At 29.5% G+C, this 24,137-nt stretch overlaps 10 protein-coding genes and 2 non-coding genes across 12 annotated transcripts; 3 read left to right on the top strand and 9 right to left on the bottom strand. All coding sequences in view use genetic code 12, as the record gives it.

Annotated features, from left to right (window-relative positions):
• Window positions 1-47: 47 nt before the first annotated feature.
• PRP45 (mRNA splicing protein) lies at window positions 48-908 on the top strand (the record flags this gene model as incomplete). Its single annotated transcript, XM_713985.1, has 1 exon — window positions 48-908. One exon carries the CDS (start codon window positions 48-50, stop codon window positions 906-908), a length of 861 nt encoding a protein of 286 aa, XP_719078.1.
• Window positions 909-979: 71 nt separating this feature from the next.
• CAALFM_C602430WA (uncharacterized protein) lies at window positions 980-4,798 on the bottom strand (the record flags this gene model as incomplete). The annotated part of the gene is made up of 1 exon (XM_713982.2): window positions 980-4,798. The coding sequence occupies one exon, from the start codon at window positions 4,796-4,798 to the stop codon at window positions 980-982; it is 3,819 nt and encodes a 1,272-aa protein (XP_719075.2).
• A 628-nt stretch (window positions 4,799-5,426) lies between these two features.
• Window positions 5,427-6,644, bottom strand: CAALFM_C602420WA (phosphatidylglycerol phospholipase; the record flags this gene model as incomplete). The annotated part of the gene is made up of 1 exon (XM_707429.2): window positions 5,427-6,644. One exon carries the CDS (start codon window positions 6,642-6,644, stop codon window positions 5,427-5,429), a length of 1,218 nt encoding a protein of 405 aa, XP_712522.1.
• Window positions 6,645-7,590: 946 nt separating this feature from the next.
• On the bottom strand, window positions 7,591-8,982 carry CAALFM_C602410WA (NAD(+) diphosphatase; the record flags this gene model as incomplete). Its single annotated transcript, XM_707428.2, has 1 exon — window positions 7,591-8,982. One exon carries the CDS (start codon window positions 8,980-8,982, stop codon window positions 7,591-7,593), a length of 1,392 nt encoding a protein of 463 aa, XP_712521.2.
• A 992-nt stretch (window positions 8,983-9,974) lies between these two features.
• CAALFM_C602400WA lies at window positions 9,975-10,065 on the bottom strand. The gene has a single exon (XR_002086417.1). It is a non-coding gene; the product is annotated as an uncharacterized ncRNA (small nucleolar RNA).
• A 224-nt stretch (window positions 10,066-10,289) lies between these two features.
• CAALFM_C602390WA lies at window positions 10,290-10,373 on the bottom strand. Its single transcript, XR_002086416.1, has one exon. It is a non-coding gene; the product is annotated as an uncharacterized ncRNA (small nucleolar RNA).
• Window positions 10,374-10,460: 87 nt separating this feature from the next.
• CAALFM_C602380WA (ATP-dependent RNA helicase) lies at window positions 10,461-12,128 on the bottom strand (the record flags this gene model as incomplete). Its single annotated transcript, XM_707427.2, has 1 exon — window positions 10,461-12,128. One exon carries the CDS (start codon window positions 12,126-12,128, stop codon window positions 10,461-10,463), a length of 1,668 nt encoding a protein of 555 aa, XP_712520.2.
• A 327-nt stretch (window positions 12,129-12,455) lies between these two features.
• Window positions 12,456-13,907, top strand: CAALFM_C602370CA (mitochondrial 37S ribosomal protein mS29; the record flags this gene model as incomplete). The annotated part of the gene is made up of 1 exon (XM_707426.2): window positions 12,456-13,907. One exon carries the CDS (start codon window positions 12,456-12,458, stop codon window positions 13,905-13,907), a length of 1,452 nt encoding a protein of 483 aa, XP_712519.2.
• Window positions 13,908-14,070: 163 nt separating this feature from the next.
• NIP7 (ribosome biosynthesis protein) lies at window positions 14,071-14,616 on the bottom strand (the record flags this gene model as incomplete). Its single annotated transcript, XM_707424.2, has 1 exon — window positions 14,071-14,616. The coding sequence occupies one exon, from the start codon at window positions 14,614-14,616 to the stop codon at window positions 14,071-14,073; it is 546 nt and encodes a 181-aa protein (XP_712517.2).
• A 154-nt stretch (window positions 14,617-14,770) lies between these two features.
• CAALFM_C602350CA (pseudouridine synthase) lies at window positions 14,771-16,717 on the top strand (the record flags this gene model as incomplete). Its single annotated transcript, XM_019475464.1, has 2 exons — window positions 14,771-15,147; window positions 15,256-16,717. 2 exons carry the CDS (start codon window positions 14,771-14,773, stop codon window positions 16,715-16,717), a joined length of 1,839 nt encoding a protein of 612 aa, XP_019331009.1.
• Window positions 16,718-17,026: 309 nt separating this feature from the next.
• On the bottom strand, window positions 17,027-18,328 carry HRR25 (serine/threonine protein kinase; the record flags this gene model as incomplete). The annotated part of the gene is made up of 1 exon (XM_707422.1): window positions 17,027-18,328. One exon carries the CDS (start codon window positions 18,326-18,328, stop codon window positions 17,027-17,029), a length of 1,302 nt encoding a protein of 433 aa, XP_712515.1.
• Window positions 18,329-21,120: 2,792 nt separating this feature from the next.
• Window positions 21,121-21,681, bottom strand: CAALFM_C602330WA (uncharacterized protein; the record flags this gene model as incomplete). The annotated part of the gene is made up of 1 exon (XM_707421.2): window positions 21,121-21,681. The coding sequence occupies one exon, from the start codon at window positions 21,679-21,681 to the stop codon at window positions 21,121-21,123; it is 561 nt and encodes a 186-aa protein (XP_712514.2).
• Window positions 21,682-24,137: the final 2,456 nt, after the last annotated feature.

The following is a 24,137-nucleotide window of genomic DNA, read 5'->3' as shown; positions in this document are numbered from 1 at the left end:
TTAAAGATAGAAAAAAAAAACAGAAAAATACGCATAGAAAAAGTTAAATGGCATCTTGTAATCTTCTAGTCATACAAACCACATCCATAATTATGTTTAGTTCACTACTATCAAGGCCAGTCAATAGTTCCTACGATCCGTCTTATCATTTTTCTCCTGTTACTAGAGAGATTAAAAATGACCCCACATCAAATGGAGTTGTCTCAACCACAAAGAATGCAACACCTCTTGCCCCATCAAAATATGATACAACTATCCCTTTAAAAAAACGATATCCTAATCTAGTACATAATTTCCCCAAACCAGAATTAGATGAGAATGTAATACTAGAGACTAAAAAAATCATTGATTCCATATTGAATCCCTCTGATGAGCCAACTAATGATATTAATTATATCAAATATGAAAATCCAAATCCAAATCCAAATCCAAATCCAAATCCAAATCAAGAACAACAACAACAACTGCTGCTGCTGCTGCTGAAAATAATTCAAATCAAACAATTTCAAGAAGATCCAATGCTTCCACCAAAATTCAAATTACGTAAGAATCGACATGAAAGGATCATTGAAGATGTTACATTTGTTAAAGATCTCAAAACGAAAAAATTAACTAAAGAAGATCGAGAATTTTGGAATATACCAGCAGCAGTATCAAATTGGAAAAATTCTCAAGGTTTTACTATTGGATTAGATAAAAGAATGATTGGGAGAGAACATGTACCTATAGAAATGAATATTGAAAAATTTAATGATTTATCAACAGCATTATCTGATGCTGATTTACAAGCTAGAGAAGATCTTAAACAACGGAATGAAATTCGTCAACAGAAACAATTACAAGAAAAAAGATTACGTGATGAAAAAATTAAAGAAATTGCTAATCGTTCTAAAAGAAGACGATATTAAAAAAAGGATTTATAATTATAATTATACAGATAACAGTAGTAATAGTAATAGTGATACAGATTATAAATATATTATTTCTTTTTTTGTTTTGATTTATTTGATTTTTGTTTATCTCCACCTTCATATAATGATTTTTCAAATAAATCTAAAGCTCGAGAATTAACCCATTCTAATACTCGATTGATTTCTCGATTATCTTTCTTTTCAATTAATTCTTTTTCTAATTCTTTAATCATTTTATTTATATCTTCTGGTTCACCAAATTCTAAAGCATCTTGAACAGTGACGACTTTTTGTCTTTTCCTAGAACCAGTTGATCTCCTTGCACGTTTAGCACTAGAGGTTAGTATTACATCGTCATCTTCTTCAGCAGCATCAGTCTTATCTTTCAAATGATTTTCATTCTCATTATCGTCTCCACTGCCTCCAAATAATTTTGTTTTTAATTTCTTAATATTATCAGATATTTCTAATTCTTCAGGTGGGGTTTGATCTATCCAAAGCGCTTTTCTTCTCGCTTCCATACTAGATATAATGGCTTCTTTAACAAGTGATAATTCTTTTCGAAGTAATGATTCTCGTTTACCCCATGGATTTAACCATGAAATTAATTTAGTAATATCTTCAGGTTTATCATAATATCTCCAATCCAGTCCTGTCATTAATGGATCAGGAAATTCTTCAATACATTTACGTTGTAAATTAGACAATTTTGCAAGTGGAACCATAAATGATCCTTCTTCATCAATTAATTTTTCTCCACTTTGAGTGAAAATCTCCTTCTCTTTAATATCAAGCGCAAATGAATCCCGCACGGTTGTGATGAGTTGTGATGGAAGTTTACTAAAATTCAATTTCTTCACTTTATTGTTGCTGCTGCTGTTGCTGCTGCTGTTAGAGTTGTTGTTCGTGTTACCGTTGGTGGTGGTGGTGTTGTTGTTATTCTCTTCATTAACTTTTCCATTGTCAAGCTCTTGTCCATCATTTTCAAGTCTTATTTTGTCAATTTTATTCAGAAATTCTTGTGCATCCTTTAAATCAGTTTTAAAATGTATAGCAATATCATTATTGGAAGGACCTTGGACCCATAATCTCCCCATAAGATAAGTTTCATCATGAACATCATCATCAACTTCTTCATTTTCATTATCACTATCAACATTTTCTCCTTTATCTTCATTTTCATTTTCATTTTCACCTTCATCTTTCTTATTATTGTCATTGTTTTCATCATCATCATCATCTTCATCATTATTGTTCCCACCAGAATGCAAATTTGGCAATCCATTATTTTCAAACCACCAATATCTATTGTAAAGTCGATCTTTCCCTAATAATTTCATTCTTTGACAATCTAATTCAGTCAATTTTTGTTCAATTTCTCGTTTAGCTTCTTTCAATTGATTCAACTTGATAATTGCGTCTTTTCTAATATTACATTGTTCTTTGAATTCATTATCTTGTTCAGCAAGTAAACGTTCAGATTCAGATAATTCAAGTTTATTGAGATCTAACCCTTTCTTTATTTCTGATATCTGTTCTGTTTGCTGTGGTTGCTGTTGTTGTGATTGTTGTTGTTGCTCTGGTGATGATTGATCTAACTGTGAAACATTTTTTGTGGTTGCAAGTTTGGTAGTTATGTATTGATGGGCCTTTTGAGCCAGTTCCAACACAATTTTGTATTCTTTTAAATTATCTAATCTGTTTCTTCTTAACAGTGTCAGATTTTCAAGACAACTATCAATATGATTTCTTACCAAAGGACTACTAATGACCAAATCAATCAAAATATTCAATGCCTTAAATTTCAATTCAATATCAAGTTCATCATAAAATTGATTTCTTACTGATAATGCCGTTGCTTTTACTGATAATGCCGTTGCTGGTTTATCTTTAGGTGCCAATTTATGATAAATTTTATTTATAGTTGTTTCATATTGAGGTACATGTTCCACTAATGACAATACACCTAATAGTATACATTGCCAATTACCATCTTTAAAATTACGTTTACGTAAACGTTCATCCCATGAGGTACCTCTATGATTCATACATTCATAAGCATTGTGAGTAACAACCGGTTTGTCGGTATTGGACTCTTTATCATTTTCTTCAGAATCACTTTGTTCAGTATCAATATCCAATTGTTTTTCTTCCAGTTCACTTTCAGAACCATGATCTTCTGAATCATCTCCTTTTGGTTTGGATGATGATACTTGATCTGAATTAGATTCATTATCTTTTATGTTGTTTTGTTTCTCGTCCTGTTGTGGTTGTTTTTCCTGTTTAATTTTTTCGTCCTCTTCCTTTTCATCTTCATCTTCATCCTCTTCACTGTCGTTTTCACTATCTTCATTGATTTCATCCTTTTCGGGTAAAGTTATAGTCAACCCATAGATTTCATCTCTTTCTTTATAATCTTTGGCTTCTTTATTAGTGGGTAATTCATTAGATACTATTGCACTTAAAACAGCACACCAAATTTCATCTAATAATTCACATCGACCATCTTCAGAAAATTGATCAGCATTCCATCCCATAGCAAACACAAAATCATCAAATGTAAATGTATCAATATTCAATATATTATGATAAACATTAAGAAATATCCACGATTGTAATGCTTCCAGAATAGAAGGTAATCTATAACAAGATAATCTTTCTCTTTCTCGTTCAATTTCATCAATTTCTCCTTCCGTTTCTTTTTCTTTTTCTTTTTCTTCTTCGATTATTTGTTGATTCCAATATTTAGCATTTTCCGGTAATGATAATATTTTAGGAAGTGGTTTAGAATTTTGTAAGTCAAATTTTAATTCTAAATCTTCAACAATATTTTTCTTTGTCGGTTGAAATTGTGATAATCCAAATGATGGGGTCCCTTTAGCTTCCTCTTCTTCATATTCTTTCATTATAGCATCAGGAATATAATGAGTAGGGAATTTCTTTTTAAAAGGAACAACCACAGCCGGTGGTGCAGCAGGGGCAATTGGTACAATTGGTTTAGTAGGTGCTGGCGTAGGTTGTTTACGTTCGGCTTTAATAGCAATTTTCTTGGGTTTTTTAAGTTCTTTTGGTGGTTTAGGAGGTTTGGGAGGAGTTTCAGTTATTTTCGGTTGAGGTCCACGCTTCTTTTTAGGTTGAATGAAAACAATATCTCCCGTAGGTGTAGTATCAGCAAATTGTTTAAGATCATCAGGATAAGTGGTGGGGATACTATATTTTTTGGCATACTTTGTTTTAACAACCCATGGAGCACCCACTTTATATGATCTAGACATGGTTAATTTAATAAATGTTTTAATTAACCATTTGGTGAAATGATTTCTATCTCTTGATATGTTTTGTTCTGTAACAATAGCTTGATGATTATCATTTAATCTGACCACAAGGTATTTAGTAGGTTGATCTTGTCCATATTGAACTTTCTCTCTAATTGTTCCTCGTTGTTTCGTTAAATGTTCTTTATTATTGGTACTGTTATTACTAACATTATTATTATTATCAATTCCACGAAGGAAAACAGTTTCACCGGGGAAATAATCATTTTTGAAAACTTGATAAACATTATCGACTAACATATCTAATCTTGAAATTCGATTGAATTGTAAAAATCGTAAAATATGTTCCTTTAATGCTTCAGGGAAATTTTTTTCAACTTCTCTAATTTCTTGTTCTTCACTTTTTAAAGCTTCAAAATAAGTTAAACAACTATTACCAGTAATTTCACATACAAAATTTCTAGTTTTCAAATAATCCATTCTTTTGATATAATCACTATACAGTAGAAACCATTCTTTAGTTTCCGGTATAAACCAAACTTGAGTAGTTAAATCTTCTGGTAGATCATCTGGTGGAATGATTTTGACTTGTTTACGTTTGTATAAAACCATCGGGGGGAGATAAATAATCAAATCTATTTTTCTGTGTTTTTTATTTTTCAGTTGAGTCGATCGGAGGAATCAATAATAAAAAAAAAAAGTATTAAAGTTGGGATTGTTTCTGTCAGTATCTAATAACTATTTATAAAGGAAAGATTTATAGGAAAAAGAAGAAGATAGGAATTGTTGTTGAAATTTTTTTTTTYTTTTGTATATTGGTTAAATTTTTTTTTTTTGGGTTATTTAGGAGGAGGGAAAGAAGTTTATGTGGTGTATTCTTCTTCTTAAAGGGTAAACAAAACTTACTTATATATATATACATATATATAGACCACCTACATATTACTTTTATTGTGAAATGTCTGCAAATTTTAATTCATTTTTTTCCCCCCGAATTTACGCGCATCTCTCATCTCATTTTTTTCTTCTAGTCACGTGACTTGAATCTATACAGTCAATGAAATTTATTCTCGCATTCTCACTCACATAATATACAAGAGAAATAAAAAAAACCAAAAAAAACTCTCAGACAACAAACAACAACAATAATAATTTAATTCTCTTAACTAATAGGATATATCTATACAAACAAAATAATTCAATCCACTCTAATTATTATCTCTATACTTTAATCAAACTATTAAAAAACACCATATTTTTGTAATTTTTGAAACATCCATTGGAAAAATGGATTTATATTTATCAGTCTTACTTGATTTTCATCAACTTTGGTTGCAAAATGTTGTTCATCAATAGTAACTCTTTTACCTACCAACAGATTAAATTGAACAAATATCCAATGATAAAATTTTTGTTGTAAAGTTAAATCAATAGATAAATCACCATCTTCATTGTAATAATCTTTACTTTCAGATTTAATTAATGGAGACATTTCACCCGATTCTGTTTCCGTTAATGATTCGTCTTCTTGTTTATATTTAGCCATAACATCAGGATAATCGGAAATAACCCCATATTCAACCAAATTAGCCAATTTACCAACTTTATTTAAATATGAATATTGTAATTTATTATTAACTGTCCATGAATATAATTTTAAATTTTGAATACGTAATAATGGCACAAATTTAGTAAGGAACCCCACTGACCACGTACTTATATAAATCAATGAAACTCCTGTCAATTTAATTTTCACTCTATCAACTGGTGATGATTCATCCAAATAGAAATTGTAGTTGATATAATGAATTGAATCTCTCCAATTAACACTAATATTAAAAATATCAAATTGATCATAACCAAATTTATTAACTTTACCAAATTTATCTTGGAAATAATCACTTTGATTCAAATATTTCAAAAAATTTAAATCCCAAATTCCAAATTGAATTCTATGATACCACCAACTAATATCATCATGAACAGTAAGTAAATCTTGAACAATAAATTTTGTGATTTTAGTAGGATTAAATCGTTTAATATCAAGTTGCAATTTATGATCATTACTTTGAGTTGTATCAATATATTTTTTAAACCATTGTAAAAGTTCTTTAAAAGTAAATAAAGGATAACCACCTTCAATTGTTTTCAAATGTTTCAAAATTGGATCATAAGGGGTTTCAGTTATGTTATAATTAGTGGGATTGCCATCAGAATCAACAAATACTCTTTTTGTATATTGATCATGACTAATAACAATCTCATTATCTTTAGTTAACCATAAGTCAGTTTCAATGACAGTACCGCCAGCTTCAAAACATTTATCAAATCCTAAAAATGTATTTTCTGGATATTTACTTTTGAAACCTCTATGACCAACAATCACTGGTGATATGGTAGAAGTCATTCTATTTAACAGTTGATAGGCTACTTTAGGTATTATAGATGAAGTTGACATTGATATTGGTTAATGAATTTTTTGTTGGTTGTAAAATATCACAATAATTTTAATTTTTTAATGTGGAGTAAAATCTAAGGGAGGGACGGAGGGGAAAGGAAATTAAAATCAAAACTATAAAGACTTTTTAAAAAGTTAATGACAACACTATGAAAGTGAAAGGGACATAGCTTATATATATATAAGGTTTGACGATTGTGRAAWTTGTGGTATGTGGAGGTGTTTGGTAAGTTTAATTATGGAAATTGAAGGGCAACCACGTTTTTTGTCCTAAATGCACATATACATCACATATAAAACTTTTTTTTCACTTATTGTCGTTAGTTCCGAGAAATTTCTTTTTTTGGTGTGATAGATTCCCCCGATTTTGTTACTACAGAGAAATTTTTTTTTTCAACGCCACAAACGAAAGAGACCATAATACATTAATGAAAAAGAAACGACCATTTTTTTACCTATTCCAGAATTGTTTTACTCAAAAACAAAATGAAAAAAAAAAAAAAAAACGTGTGCCATTTACACCGATCGATCGACCTGTGTCACACTTAGTTTTGTCTTTATTAGTAATTTCATATAATTGGAAAATTGCTCAAAGGAGGAGGAGGAGGTAGTGTGATTGTAATTGTGTTAATAACAACAATGCCTTGTTATGTTATTTGACATTGGTACACACACGCCACATGTCTTGAGACCAAAACCTAAACGAGAAGAGAGAAAAATAAAGGTAGTGGCAAATTTACAATAACCAACACCATGACTAAGTACTACTACTACTACTACTACTACTATAAATCTCTAGTTTGAAGGTGATTTGACTTCTCCCATTTTAACAAACACTGATTTCAAAAATCTAAATTTTTTTTTTTTGCAGCAAAAAGTTGAAAAAAGAAAAAGAACTCTTAAAACAACTCTAATGTATTTAATAATAATCTATCTCCTGTTCTACTTACAATTTATGTTGATTTTTAGCTTCATCAACTACCAATTTAATCAACAGAAATGCTATTGATTCCGGCATGGGGATAATTATATTTTCAGGATTAAAACTATCCTTTTCATCTGCTGTCACTTCATCAGGATAAACTAATTTTCTAACAAAACTAGTATCAAACCATCTAGCATCTTCTAATTCATTATCATGACCTAAATGGATTATTTCATTTTTCCCATTAAACTCGACTATGCCTCGACAACCAATCATAAGATTTTGTGGGAATGGCCATGGTTGAGTCATTATTATATTAATTTCATCACAAGTAACCCCAGTCTCTTCCCAAATCTCTCTTCTGGTAGCCACTTCAATTGTTTCTGAAGGTTCCATAAACCCAGCTGTACAAGTATACATTCTTGCAATAGCATATCTCTTGTTTAAAGACAATAAGATTTTCGATCTATCTTCATTAGTGATAACGGATATTACTGCCATATCAGTACGTGGGAACGATGCATTGGAAACTCTGGCACTTTTCACTGGACAAGCATAACGATCATCATCTTCTTCAGAATGTTTTTTTTCATTGGTACAAAATAATTTCCCCCCGGCATAAATTGGAATAGTTGGTTCACCACAACCAGGACAAAATTTATTTGTATTCAACCAAGAAAATAACATTGCTCCTTGAGAATATAAACTTGCTTCTTTTTGTTCAAATCCAAGATAATGTTTACGTGAATGAGTGAAAAATATCCCATTAGAATCAGGGGTTCCATTAGGATTATCATGCAATTTATTAATTGAATCATTAACAAAATTGATTAAATTTTCTGTCAATTCTTTAGCTGATGATAAATCAACGGCATAATAAGCAATACCTTGATATCTTCCTTGATGATCAAGATAAGTTTCTTCTTTAGTATCAGCAGCAAATTTTAATGATTGTAAATTCAATCCTACTGATTCATCTAATAATCCCATAAATAAAAAAATCGGTTTCCCCTTGGCACGTAAATTTTTATCATGATTTTTATTATCATTATACCAATTGGTTAAAATTTCTTGCCATTGAGGTATATTATCAATTAATCCTGATTGAATAATGGCTTTTTTACCTGAATATCCTAATTTCCCATTATCTACATTATCAATAACCGCTTGATTTGAACCATTAGTTAAAACACATAATTTGTTATCAAAATTTTTATGAATTAAAGGTTGTTGTTTATAATAAAATATAAATCTAGTTGATGGATGAAATAAACTTGATTGAATAAATTCGGGATCTTCACGTAAAAATGATACTCGATTTAAAACTTCTGTACCGAAATACATGTCCTTTTGAATATCTTTTACAGAACTATGAATTGAATGTGACATGATTCTAGTTATACTTCTAATCATACAAAGAAGAGCAAAAGAAAGAAAGAAAGAAAAGAACAAGTTGAAATAAAAATTGCAGCTATGTTAAAATAGAAAGAGAAAAATATTTTTTTTTTGGTGGGAGGAGTTTAAGTCAATAGTTTTGAAATCATGTGTGAAATTATTATTTATTATTAATTAAGCAAACTAAACAAAAGATTAGATTTCCTCTTTTCCATTTTCTTTTCTTTTTGATGACATTTGCACGCCCCTCCTCCCAACTACAGATTGATTGATAAGCAATTGAAATCTACAAATGAAATGTCGAGTTGAGTAATAGAAATAAACTATTTATATGCAGAGCTTTTTCTATTAGTAATGGTTTTTTCCATCAACTTCTTGGTGATTCGTTCATTTTGATTAGAAGTTGCATATTCTTAAAAGGGGACTTCAATTGTATTAATAACGAAATGTGAAGAAGCAAACTAAATCCCATTGTTAACACATTAGGCATTTCAATATAATTAGCAAAATTAGGGAAATGGAGTTTTTTGTTATATGTTCCATGTCTAACAAATGAAGAAATTGCTTAACTCCCTTTACAATATCAAATAGATTTCTACTTTTATATATTAATTTAAAGTAAAAAGTTGTACCAAGCCCAAACCAATATTCAAAAAGGAACAGAAATTTATCCTATAAATATAAAGTGTACTACGGCTGGTAATAATTTGATTTTCCTGGGTCGTATAGTCATATATACCATGGAAGTAAATCGGTATATAGATAAAGTCAAATCCCAGGTTAAACAAAAGAAGGAGTTCATATCTTACAATTAGTTGAAATCTGATCAATCAAATTAAAGAGGAAAAACAAAAGTTCATGCAAACATAATTAAAAAAAACCCCATTAACATTTCGTACATTTACATGTAAAACCTAATTTCCAAAAATTATTGTTAGTAATTAATTAATACAACTAAAATGTAAATTTCTCCCAAATGAACAATTAATAATAATTATAACAACAAAAAATATCAGATAAAATGTAGACTTCTCCCCACGGTTGAAAAATCGGAAGTCAAGCGTTCATTAAAATTAGTCTGTTTATTGTTTCATCATTTTTGTCTTGTATTATCATGGTTCAATTGGTGAAAAAAAAAAAAAAAAAAAAAGAAGAAAGTATCACATACCTATTAAATGTTTCAATATCAAATTGAATAACATTTTTCTTTTTTTTAAAAAATAAAAAATAAATTAAAATCTCTAAAATGAAAACAAGAAATGTATTTTGTTAGTATAAAACTTCAATTATAAAAAAAAGAAGCCAGTTTAAATGCAAGTAAATCTAATCAGATATCTAAGACATTATCCTCAAATTATTAATTAGGAAGTCTAACGTCTGAAAAAAATATCTTTGAAATCATCACATCAATAGATTTACTTGACTCACCCTTCTTCAAAATGAAATGACATACATTAACATGATCATTATCATTATCATTATCATTATCATTATCATTAACCAATTCGAAGTCCTCGAATAATTGCATTGCCTAATCCTTTTACCCAAGATTTCTTAGATTTTTTATCAACAATGACAAAAACTCTTCCATTTTGATTCATTCGACCAGTTCGACCTAATCTATGAACCAAATCAACGGAATTTCTCGGTAATCCTAATAATATGACATTTTTCACTCCTTGGAAATTTAATCCTCGAGCTAATAAATCAGTAGTGACCAATATTTTCACTTTACTACCAAAATCATCATTTTCAATCAATTCTGCCGGTTGTAAAAATGGTTGTAACATATCTTTCCGATCTCTGATATTAACCGACCCGGAAACTCCAACAATATCTTCTGGTCTTACTTTATATTTTGTAATCATTGATTCAACAATCCCATCAACTTCAGATTTCTCATTGACGAAAACAATAATTCTTTTGACGTAACCTGGTTCAGTTCCATCTTTAGATATGGCATAAAGAGCTTGTGCTAAACATCTAGGTTTGGATCCATTATAAGGAGCAACATCAGCATCAATAGTCATTACTTTGATGTTACGTGGAACTTTATGTAACAGAGGAGTAGCAACTCTAATTAATGAACGTTGATCAGGAAATAATTTCGATAATTTTTTCTCAAATACTTTAGGGATAGTTGCTGAAACCAAAATTAAATCAAGCAATTTAGGGAAATGAGTAATGACATCAGTAGTGTTTTTCTCAAATGAATCATCAAATAATGTATCAGCTTCATCTAAAACACAATATTTCACATTAGCGAAAACTCTAAATGGACGATTGATATTGACCAATTTAGAAAAGGCAACAATTTTACCAGGAGTTGTTATTAAAACATCAATTGGACCTTTAGTTTCTAATTGACGAAATAATCTTACTGGTGCTTCGCCTTGTCCCAATTTCATGGTAGTAATATTCATAGTTTTATTTTCTGGCAATTCTAAAAACAGTGTGAAATTACCAGGGGCACCTTTATGATCCAATTCAAATGAATTGGCTCGTTGTAATGTTTCATAAACTTGATCAACTAATTCATTTGTCGGTAAAAGTATGACTGATTTAACAAATTGACCTTTTTTCCTCGTATTATCATAACCTTCTGGATCAGATTTCCAGAATTCCATATCATCCAGTTTTAATTTACTCAATAATGGAGCTAAATATGACCAAGTCTTACCTGATCCAGTTTCAGCAGCAACGGTGAATACTTTAGTTTTCTGTATTTCATTAGCATTTTGTAATTCAAATTGAATACGTTCAGCATCATCCATACCTTCTAAATCTTTATTGGGCACTTTAAGTTTCCTGGTTTGGTTAATTTTCCGAATAGCAGCAATTTGGACGGGAGTTGGTTTGATATCAATTTCATCAATATTAGAATGTCGTGGACCTTTTAAATTGTATTGAGATTTGATTTCTTTAATCATGGCTTCTCTAACCGAAGGGAAAATCTTCAATTGATCAAAACTAGTTATTTTTGATTCAATATTAGTAGTGCTGGTGTCATTATGTAGTTGAGAAAATTTACCCAGAGAAAACACATTTGGACTGAGTTTTGCAGTTGGTTTTGGTTTTGGTGATTTTGGTGATTTTATAGATTTAAACCGTACCAATGGTCGTATCACGTAATTATACTTATTCGGTATTAGTAATTTGAACATGACTTTGGTCTATTAGAAAGACAAAGAAGAAGAAAAAGAAAAAGAAAAAGAATCCATTTTTATATAAAAGAAAAATTTTTTTTTAATTCTTCCTCAATTGAAAAATCTCATCTTATAAATAAGACGTCTCTACAATCGAAAATTGATTTTTGTTGGTGAAAGTGAGGAAAAAATTTTTTTTCATATTGGGTCGTGCATTATTGGTGCAAAATTTTCTTTTTCTGTCGCTCTATTTTTTTTTTTTTAAAAAAAATCTTTACAACCCTAACAAAAATATAAAACTCTCTATTCATTAACCGCAACCTTCACGAATAAATATTCATCCAAATGTTAAGGGCAACCAATATACTTAGAGAAAGAATTGCTGCTGCTGCTGCTGCTTCTTCTTCTTCTTTTTCTTTTCTTACGACCAATACTGCTGCAAGATCATTCACAACTACATCTATAAATCTTGCAGTTGTTAGACAAAAAGAAGGTAAGAAGAAACAAGTATTAAGAAAACGAATTGATCCAAATAAACAAAAACAGAAAAAAACTACTGGATTAACTCATTTACCATTTAGAGATGCTGTTAGAAATTTGAATCTTGAACAAACTGCTCCAACTTTGATTGCTGAAACATTATCTAATAAGGAATTGAAAGCTGGGACAGTGACAAAATATGAAAAATCAATTGAAAAAAGTTTGACTGTATTAAATGCATTCAAGAAATATCAACATCATGAAATGTTTCAAACTCCAATATCATTAGTCACTTCCAATACTATTAAAATCAATGAAGAATTTGTTGAGAAATTAGATGGAGAATCTAAATCCAATAGAATTTATATTGATGGTATAAAGGGAAGTGGTAAATCTACATTAATCAATCAAGCTATATCGCTTTCTCAAGAAAAATTCAATAATGAAGCAATTGTATTATATTTAAATTCAGGTGAAGTCATTGGTAATGGGACTTCAGATTATGTGAAAAATTCTAAATTGGGAGTATATCAACAACCAATGTTGACGAAAAGATGGATTCATAAAATATTATCTGCTAATGCCAATATTTTCAAAAAATTGAAATTAACTAAAGATATCAAATTTGCTAAAGATAAACTGGAAACTTTATTAAAAGCTAATACTGCTACTTTATACGATTTCTTATCACAAAATCGTGATATGGGTAAAGTTCATCCTACTTATGCTTTCCAATTTTTCATTGAACAATTAGTCGAACATTCTCAAAATGTCCCAATTATTGTATCGGTTGATGATTTTAATGCCTTGGCAGATTATCCATGGACTAAATATAAACATCCAGATTTCACTCCAATTCATGTCAATGAATTTGAAATTGGTCAATTTTTATTGAAATGTGCTAGTGGTGAAATAAATTTTGCCAAAGGTGGGGTTTTATTGGGTAAATCAAATGATTTTGCTTTGAATAGACAAACTGTTAAAGTTGGAGTTTATCCAAATGAAGAATATAATCCATTTTTGAAAATGCCAATATTTGATTTTGATCTTGCTAACTCATTAACTGCTAATGGTGGTATTAAACCATTTAAAGTCCTCCCATTCACAAAGGAAGAAGTTAGATCATTAATGCAATTTTGGAAAGATCAAGGTGTTTTAATTGTTCGTGAAGATTTCCATAAAAAAGATTATGAAAAAATTTCCGATTCTCCAGAAATAAATATAGATGAACAATTTGAAAAATTAGTACAAGCACTGTATGTTAATAATCAAGGTAATCCATATGGAATGATTAAACAAGCAGTTTTAAGTTATTAAAGAGGGGGGGGGGGGCTCTTTCCATGTTTGTAAATAGAAAATTTAACTTAAAATTTAATTTAATAAGACTTTATATCTTCCATTTTTTAAAATTATTATTGTAGCTACATACATACATACATACATACATAAATATATATATATATATATATTCACATTCTATTTAAGTAAATAATGTATCTTCTTCTCTTAAATATTCACCTATATCACCTTGTCTAAATGCAACGATACCAGTTGGAGGTAAATTTCTTGCTTCAGCAGTACTTTTAGCACTAGCACCAAATCCTAAAGGTATATCATTCATTGAATATATAATAACCCCAGCATGTTCCGGAATATCATCGGACATTCTCCCAATATGAGCTTTTAATACATGATTACCATATAAAAATGGCATTTCACCATTTTGTTTAATCCAAATTTTGAATTTAGCATATTGAGCCAAATAAGGTAAACTAGTAATATGTAATCTGAATTTCCCCGTTTTAGTGAATTTCCCAAAACATGTACCTAATGACATTAATTGTTGACGTGATACACTAGTAGCAAATTTAGCAATTGATTCCTGAACATAATAAACTCGATCTTTTTGAAGTCGGAAAACATGAGGATTTTCTGGATTATCTATAAGGAAAGAAATGTTTCTACCTATATAATTGGCTAGTTTTTCAAATACGACTTTGGTTTCTTCTTCTGTAAGTGGTCTCATAATAAATGGATAGATAGAATTAGTATGAAAATATAAGGGAGAGGGGAGGAGAGGAGGGATGACGTTAAGTGATAATATTTGAGTGTGTGAAGTGAGGTTTTTTATTTGATGGCGATGAGTGGAAATTTTTTTTTTTTTGTGGGTGGTAGCGGTGATGGGTGATAAATTTTCAGTCCCAACCAACCAAAGCAAAGAGAGACAGCCCATCGTGAAAAAAAAAAAAAAAAAAAAAAGAACCAACATATATTCATATATCTTGATAATATCTTTCCCAGTTATAGATCAATTTCAAATGTCTGAATCTTTGAATATTCAAGAATTAACTGATAATTCTTCAATTATACCGATCCCAACCGAATCAACTGATGTTCAAGACGTTACTTCTGTATCTAACAAAGATACTACCACTACCACTACCACTACCACCACCACAACAGAATCAACGACTCGTGTCAGAAAATCATCACCATCACCATCAGCTAATGAAAATGACAAGAAACGTCTTAAAAAGGAATTTCAACCAAGACAAAAGTAGGTAAGTCCCCCCCCCCCCACCCTTTTTTATTTTTTTCATCTATTAAGATTTATAGAACGATTTTTTGACTAACAAATTTTTTTTTTTTTTTAATTTTATTTTAGAATCGAATATACTCCATTAGTCGATGAAAATGGTCAACCAATCCCAAAAGCACCAAGAAAGCCAAAACGTAAAGTTGCCGTTATGTTAGGATATTGTGGTACTGGATATAATGGGATGCAAGTACAAAATGATCCTAATGTTAAAACCATTGAAAAAGATATTTATGATGCTATGGCCACTGCCGGAGCCATATCGGCTGAAAATGCTGTTGATTTAAAAAAATCGGGATTTCAAAGAGCAGCAAGAACTGATAAAGGAGTACATGCTGCAGGTAATGTAATTTCATTAAAAATGATAATTGAAGATCCAGAAATTATCAATAAAATTAATGATTTATTACCTAAACAAATTAGAATTTGGGGAATTCAAAGAACCACAAAGGGGTTTGATTGTAGAAAATGTTGTTCTTCAAGAATTTATGAATATTTATTACCGACATTTAGTTTATTACCACCAAAACCAAAATCAGTATTAAGTGAATTAGTTAAAGAAAAAAAATTAGAAAATCCCGATTTATTTGAAGATGATCAAGAAGGTATTGATTGGTGGGAAAATGTTAAATCAAAAATTTTAGCTTCCGGTATTACTCAAGAACAAATTGATTCAATTACTAGTTCATACGATGAACAACAACAACAACAACAACAACAGCAGCAACAACAAGCTGACGAAGAAGAAAGAGATATTTCTGAATTATCATTTACTAAATTGATTAAACAAATTAAAACCATTGAAAATCAAAGTAGAAGATCATATAGAATTTCATCATCACGTTTACAACATTTCCGTGAAGTTATGAAACAATATGAAGGAACTCATAATTTCCATAATTTCACCGTGGGTAAACCTTTTAAAGATACTAGTGCCAATAGATTTATGATTAAAACTATTGTATCAGATCCATTTGTTATTGAAGGAACTGAATGGATATCGATTAAAATTCATGGTCAATCATTTATGTTACATCAAATTAGAAAAATGATTGCTATGGCAGCATTAGTAGTTCGATTAAGTTTACCTTGTGGAATAATTAATAATTTTTTCCAATCAACAAAAATTAATATTCCTAAAGCTCCCGCTTTGGGTTTACTTTTAGAAAATCCAGTATTTGATGGATATAATATTAAATTAACTAAATCAGATTATGAACCAATTGATTTCACTAAATTTGATAAAGAAATGAATGAATTTAAAATGAAATATATTTATGATAAGATTTATGCTGAAGAAAGTAAAGAAAATATTTTTTATGGATTTTTCGGTTATATTGATGCTTATAGAGGTAATAAAAATGAAGATGGTGAACCAATTCAAAATGGTGCTAGTATTTTTGATTTCTTATTTAATTATACTGAAAGAGTTGAAAATACCAAGAATAAAGATGCAAAGAACACCTCAAAGACTGAAGAGTCAAAGCCTGAAGAATCAAAGCCTGAAGAGTCAAAATCTGAACAATCATAAAAATTGAAAACAGTTCAACAACTTTATATAATATATTAATGCAAAATAAGATATGTATAAGTCAAAAACAAACATTAGAATTTCTGTATAATATAATAGAATATATAAAATAGATAAATTACTCCCAATGAAAAAACTCAAAAACTAAGTAAATTTTTTAAAAAAATAAAAAATAAAAAACTAAAATATAACCACCATTCACCATTCAATTAATAAGTTTTAAAAAATAAAGTAATATATATATATATATATATATAAAGGAAAAATTAATTACAAACACCACTAAATGAAACTTTGAATTTAAAATTCTTAAAGCCATGCTGGATTACCTTGTTGTGGAGGTTGTTGGGCTTGTGGTTGAGCAGATTTAGTGCCACTATAATTTTGATTCAGTTGATATACAGCTCGTTGATTTTGAAGACGTTGATCAGTGTATTGTTGTAATTGTGGAGTGACAGAAGTTTTTTGTTGTTGTGGTGGGAGTTGTTGTTGTTGTTGCTGTTGTTGCTGTTGTTGCTGTGATATTTGTTGTGGTGTTGGTATATGTTGAGGAATTTGCTGTTGTTGTTGTTGTTGTTGTGATACTGGTACTGGTGGTTGTGGTGCTGTTATTTGGCCTTGTTGATTTTGAGTTTGAGTTTGATTTTGATTATTTTGTTGTTGTTGTTGATCTTGATTGTCACCATCAGCTACTTTACCTTGTTGAGCTCTTTGTTTTTCTTGTTGAAACTTGTATAAAGTCCAATCAAAAACATAATCATATCTATAATTTTCTTTTTTGAATAAATCTCTAAACAATTTTCTTAAATATGGATAATCTGGTTTATCATCAAATCTTAATGTTTTCACATAATTCATATATTCCAAAAATTCCGATGGTAATCCTTTACATAAAATATTGTTTGGAGTAGTCATTTTCTTTTCCATAATTCTATCATATTTTTGTCTTTTTGTAGCGGCTTTCAATCCTTGCCATGGTAAAGATCCACGACAGAAATAAATCAAAACATAACCTAAACTTTCCAAATCATCTCTTCTACTTTGTTCAATACCTAAATGAGTATTGACACTAGCATATCTGGCAGTACCTGTCAAATTCTTATTTTCTCTGTAAGGGATATGTAAATGAGTTCTTGGATCTCTATATTTCTTAGCTAATCCAAAATCAATGACATTTACTTGAGAACCTCTTCTACCAATACCCATTAAGAAATTATCGGGTTTAATATCACGATGAATAAAACATCTGGCATGAATGTATTCAATACGACAAATTAATTGATCAGCCAATAACAAAACAGTTTTATAAGTGAATTTCCGATTACAATAATTGAACAAATCTTCTAAAGATGGACCCAATAAATCAATAACCATGGCATTATAATCACATTCAGTACCATACCATCTAACAAATGGAATACCAACACCACCACTCAATGCTTTATAAACTTTGGCTTCATATTCCAATTGTGGATGTTTGGCTTTAGTGTTTTCCAATTTGATAGCAACTTCCTCACCTGATATAATGTTGGTTCCTAAATAAATGTCACCAAATGAACCTGATCCAATTTTACGACCAATACGGTATTTCTTACCAACTCTTAAATCCATATTGATAGTATGTTGTTGAAAAGGGGAAGCAATATTGAATGTTGGCGGTTAAAGCAAACGACAAAAAAAAAAAAAAAAACCAAAAGAAAAAAAAAAGGGAATGTGAAGAAAAAAAAAGAAAAAAAAAAATTGATGTTGGTTTAGTTTAGTTTAGTTTAGTTTGGTTGTGTCGACAAATATATATTCTCTTTTTCTTTGATTAAAACAACAAATACTAATAAAAATATATGTATATGCTTTTTTTTTTCTTTTTTTTTTGTTGATGATGATAATGATTATTTGATTGATCTGTCTTTATATATAATTGGATTGATTGATATTGACAGATGAATGTTATGTGTATAATAAAATTAATGAGTAAAAAGAATAGGAAACAAATTAGAAATTAGAAATCAGAAATCAGAAATCAGAAATTTTTTTAATTGATTGATTTCTTCACTTTCTTTATTTTTGAAGGTTGAGCTTCTTCTTCTTCTTTTTCTTCTTCTTCTTTTTCTTTTTCTTTTTCTTTGGCTTTTGTAAATTTTTGTATTGCCTACGGAATTTCTTTTTTTTTTTTTTTATTTAGTATTTTTTTTGTCTGTCTGTCTGTCTTATGATAAAGTAGTGTGATTACCAATTGACTTGACTTGAATTGTCCCAAAAAAAGAAATATTAATGAGTGTTTATAGTTGTTGTTGTTGTTGTTGTTGTTGTTGTTGTTACTGTTGTTAAATAGACAGGATATATATAAAAACTTGTCTATTTTGAATTGATGGGTAATTAGGGAATATAAGTTAGAATAAGTGAAATACAATTCATACGTGTAGAATTGGCGAATACAACCCCCATTAAATAGATTTTAAAAATATTTTCCTTAAAGCCAGCAAAAATAATTGTGGTCCCAGATTTCTATTTCTTTTGTTATATCTAGAAACAGCCAATTTATCACTTTGGGTCTTCTCCTTCTTCTGTTCTCCTTTCATTTTTTAATTGGTATTGTTCTTAAATTAATTTTCTCTTTTGTTAAATAATACAAAGACTTGTTGTTGTTATATCTCTTTATTGTCTTTTTGGGGGGGAGGGGGGATATTGACAATAGAACAAATAATTATATGTCACGTGACTAACGAAGAAATCATAGAATAAGTCTATATAATAATAGTAAGTGATTTTTTCCAATAAATAAGATCTATTAAAATTAATCACGATTCAATTCAGTGAGTGCGTTACTACAATTAGATCAATGTGAAATTGAATTGTTATTTAGTTAGACTCTAAAAGTAAAGTGGTGCCCTCGCCGTATCATTGGAGGAACCAAACCAAACCAAACAATCTCCAAACAGTTGCCCCCTCTTTCATGTGAGTTTACTTATAGTCTTTTTCTCTTTAATAAGCATACATAGGATCTAATTAACAGAAAGGACCATCTTTTACAGTAATACATTTATATGATCAATATTTTTTGTCTATAGAAAAAGTGTGGTTTATAGAATTCGTTATCATATCGCATGACATTTTATAAGAAAAAGAGAAAATGGTCATGTAAGTGTCATGATTTTGGCCAGGGCTGCTTAACCCCCCCCAAAAAAAAAATATTGCTACAGAAAAAGTTAAAGTCATAGTTGCAAATATGTGTTATTCATTCATTCTTGATATTGATTTGAAATTAACTGTGGGTGAATGATTGTTGCCAGGACAGCATTAATATAAGAACATATATATATATATATAATCCAGTATTGTGATTATCAAGTCGTTCTTTGATTTAATATATTACAGTAGAGAGGGGATGGCAAAATAATCTCATATCTTGTTTAAAACTTTTATCTAGGGGATGTGGCCAGTTTATCTTTTGAATGTGTTAAATTTGCAAAAGTCACTCAATTAGATCTTTAAAAATATGTGTTATCATGATTTCCAAAAAAAAAATTGGGGTATCCTTTAATGCCACAACAACAACAACAACAACAACAATAAATTTATCTTATCTCTATATCCAAGTTCGCAAACTTACTTTCTCTTATGGTAGATATGAGTTTAGAAATGATCTTTATTAGTTATCTATTGTTAAATCTTTTTTTCTTTGGCGTGTTTCATTGTTACTGGTTGTTAAGAATTGTTTTGATAATTTATTAAATTAAATTAAATTAATTTTGAAAACAATATAATACAATAATACAATAATACAATAATACAATAATCGATAATACAATAATCAATAATTTTGTTTTGAAAATGGCCTCTTTCACACCCCCCTCCTTCCTTCCTTCCTCCTACCCCAAAGAGTTTATTGTTTAATCATTTCATGATTTAGCCTCCAAAATCTTTTTCCAACTTTATTAAATTAAAGTTTCTCCCCCCCCCCCTTCAATTGTCGTTATTATGTTCATCTTCGTCAGCGTGTGACCTAAATTTCTCCGCCTCTTTTATACACAATGTTTTTCCAAAACCTCTAATTCTAACAATCGAATTAGTCTTCAAATGAAGTAAATCTCTCTTGTTTAATTTACACTAAGAAATTGAAATAGACTACTTAGAATGGTAAGAACCTGAAGAAGAAAAATGGGATAAACTAAATAAAAAAGTCCCCAATTTATATATATTAAAAAAAAGAAAGTAAAATTTAGAATAAAATAAAATAAAATAAGATAAAAAATTAACAATTAAAAATAGATAGATAGATATAAACTAATATAAGTAGTAAAATGATGGTGTGATTAATAATGATTTATGATTATATATAATGATAATAATAATGAATTCAATTCAATTCAATTCAACTCAATTCAAAACTTTAGCAATACTGGAATTCAATTCTTAGCAGCATGAGAATTCTTTTTGAATTTAGAAATAAACTTCTTAAAGAATTCATTCTTTTTAACAGCCTTTTCAGTCTTTTCAGCAGAATCTTTGATTTCAGATTTAGCATCTTTAGCTTCAGTAGCAGTAGCAGCACCTTCAGTTTCAGTTTCACCTTCTTTTTTATCAGCAGTTGGTTCGGCAACTTCTTCAGTAATATCAGCTGATGGACTTGGTTGTTCTTCAGTTGCAACTTCTTTAGGAGTGGCTTCTGCAGCTGCAGCTACCACTACTGGTTCAGCTTCAGCTTCAGCTTCGGCTTCAGCTTTAGTTTCAGTGGCAGTTGGTGCAACTTCACCTTCAGTGGCAGTGGCAGTGGCAGTAGCATCTTTGGTAGCTTCACCTTCAGTGGAAGCTTTTACTTCAGCAGCAGCAGCAGCAGCATCTTCAGTTGTAGTGGATGGCTCAATTTCTTTAGTATCTTTAGCTTGTTGTTCTTCTTTTTTCAAAGATTCTTTGGAGTCGGAAGTAAAAATTTTAGAAACTCTCTTAACTCTGTCTTTAATAGCCATATTTGAATAGTATATATATATATTATTAAGATGTGAATGAATGAGTGAGTGAGTGAATAAATGAAATAAATAAATTATAAAAACGAGCAGGAAGGATTTAATTAAACAAACCTATAAGAATGGACAAGGGATAGGTAATTATGTTATAAGAATATTAAAGGAAATATAATTAAAAATCTTATTCTTCTTATTCAGTAAGAAATATAAATAACAAAAATGAAAAATGAAAAAGAAGAAAAAGAAAAAGAAAAAGGAAATAAGAAGTAATTTTATATAAATTTGTATTTTAAGGTAATTTTAAAATGTATTTATACCATCAAATAAATTTTTACACTTGATATTAAAAAAAAAAAAAAGACTCGTCCTGTTTTTGGTTGTTGTTGTTGTTGTTGTTATTTACTGTAAATTCTTTTTTTTTTATCATTCTTCATTCTGCAATATTATTATTATTATTATTATTGCCTTTTGAGTTCTTTGTTCTTAAAAAAATTCCTTTGTCCTATATAAGGATAGGATATATTAAAATCCATCAACCAACTCATAATAATGAAATGAAATGAAGAAGAAGAAGAAGAAGAGGGAATGCTTAAATTTTTGTTGTTTATTTTTAACTGCAAACATAACACAAAATCCCCCCACCACCACCACCACCACCGCCGCCGCCGCCCATACATATGCATTTTAACTATGGGAGAGTAAGTAAGTAAGTAAGTAAGAAGAAGAAGAAAAATTTGCCCACTTTTTTTTCTTAGTTAATTTTGCATTTATTATGGACACAAAAAAACACCTTTTCTTTCTTTCTTTCTTTCAAAACTAAATAAAACAACAAGGCCAAAAAAATTTTATACATACACAATTTGTACTACGTGTTATATTAATTGTTTACCTTTTTCTCTTTTTTTTGTTTTTTTTCAAACAAATCCAGACGAAGTTTGTTCTGGTTGGTCAGGATTTATCGTATTAACTTCTTACTAAGCTAATGCTAATGCTACTACTACTACTGCTACTACTTGTAAATGATAATAGTCTATCTAATTAGGTTATACTACTAGCTTACACTTTAAAATTGAATAGTAGTTTCATACATGTAGGAAGAATTAACATCCCTTACTCCTTCTCCTTCTTCTTCCCTTTACTAAATAACTTTAATCAATGAAATAAGGTGAAGACATTTCAATTGAGAAAGTATTTTATTATTATTATTATTATTATTAATAAGAAAAAAGTCAAAATTGACTCAAGAGAGTGTGAGTGTGGGTGTGGGTGTGAGTGTGAGTGTGAGTGAGATCGTGTAATAAAATAATAAAATATAGAAATTAACACTTGGTACAGAACACGGCTGTTTAGAAAGAAAAAAAAAAATTAAAAAATAAAAAAATTTTAATGATATCCTGCATATTGACTGCATACATACATACATTTACAAACCATCACTTGATTATTTTTTACTACTATATGTGTGTGCACACATTAATCTTACCAATTTATTATAGCTGGGACAATACTTTATTGTTAATGCTAAAGAAGAATAAAGAAAAGAATTTTTTTTTAAATATTTCTAACATAATGCGTCTAGGCTGTAACACATCCAGTCTCTAATGCTGACTGGTTGGTTGGCTGGCTACAACAACCATCACAGTAGAATCTATATACAACACGTACTCGATAATATTTCAATGCAGGTAAACGTAAGTTTCAAGTGATTTTCCAAAAGATAACAACGTCCCAAGGGGTTTTTTATTTATTTTTATTTTTATTTTTATTTTTATTTTTATTTTTATTTTTATTTTTATTTTTATTTTTTATTTGGTGAAACGTGAGGGAGGGGCGCAAGTGGTCTATGGAGAGGAAGAGGAGGAGCAGCAGTAGTAGTAGTAGTAGCAGCAGTAAAAGCCCATTATGATTAACTGTTAACAGTTCTCTACAACGAAAGGAAATTAGTATATATGTGAGTATATCTCCATCTCTGTCTCTGTCTCCGTCTTTTTATGTTAATAAGTGGCCCGGTATATTCCTGGCAATCTTCCGTTATAATATTTTCTTTTATGACTTGTACCTTAAAAATTAGTTGTCTAGATCTGCCCATTCTATTCGGTTCATATACTTTTGAAACAGAACAGAAAATCCTAAAAGAAAAAGAAACTTAAAAGCGTTTGTCAAATTAGTACGGTTTTACATAACCACACAATTTTTCAAATTTAACGAGTTATCTCTGGAGCCGGTAATATATCTCTATATAGTTTGAGTTTTCGGGTTCAAGTTATTTGTCTTCGTCATTAATTTTCAGTTTCGAGTTTGTTTGTTTTTTTTCTTTTGTACAACCAGCCATTTAGTTTATGCTTTAATAATGATGATCATCATTCATTCCCTTTTCTCTCTTTTTACTTTCGATTTTGTTTTACTTTTTGCTTGTGCTTTTTGCTTTGTTTATAATGTTACGTTATTTTGTGTCTAGT

The sequence above is a fragment of the Candida albicans genome, chromosome 6, assembly GCF_000182965.3.
Source record: "Candida albicans SC5314 chromosome 6, complete sequence".
Taxonomy (NCBI): domain Eukaryota; kingdom Fungi; phylum Ascomycota; class Pichiomycetes; order Serinales; family Debaryomycetaceae; genus Candida; species Candida albicans.
This window is presented reverse-complemented; position numbering and strand designations above follow the sequence as displayed.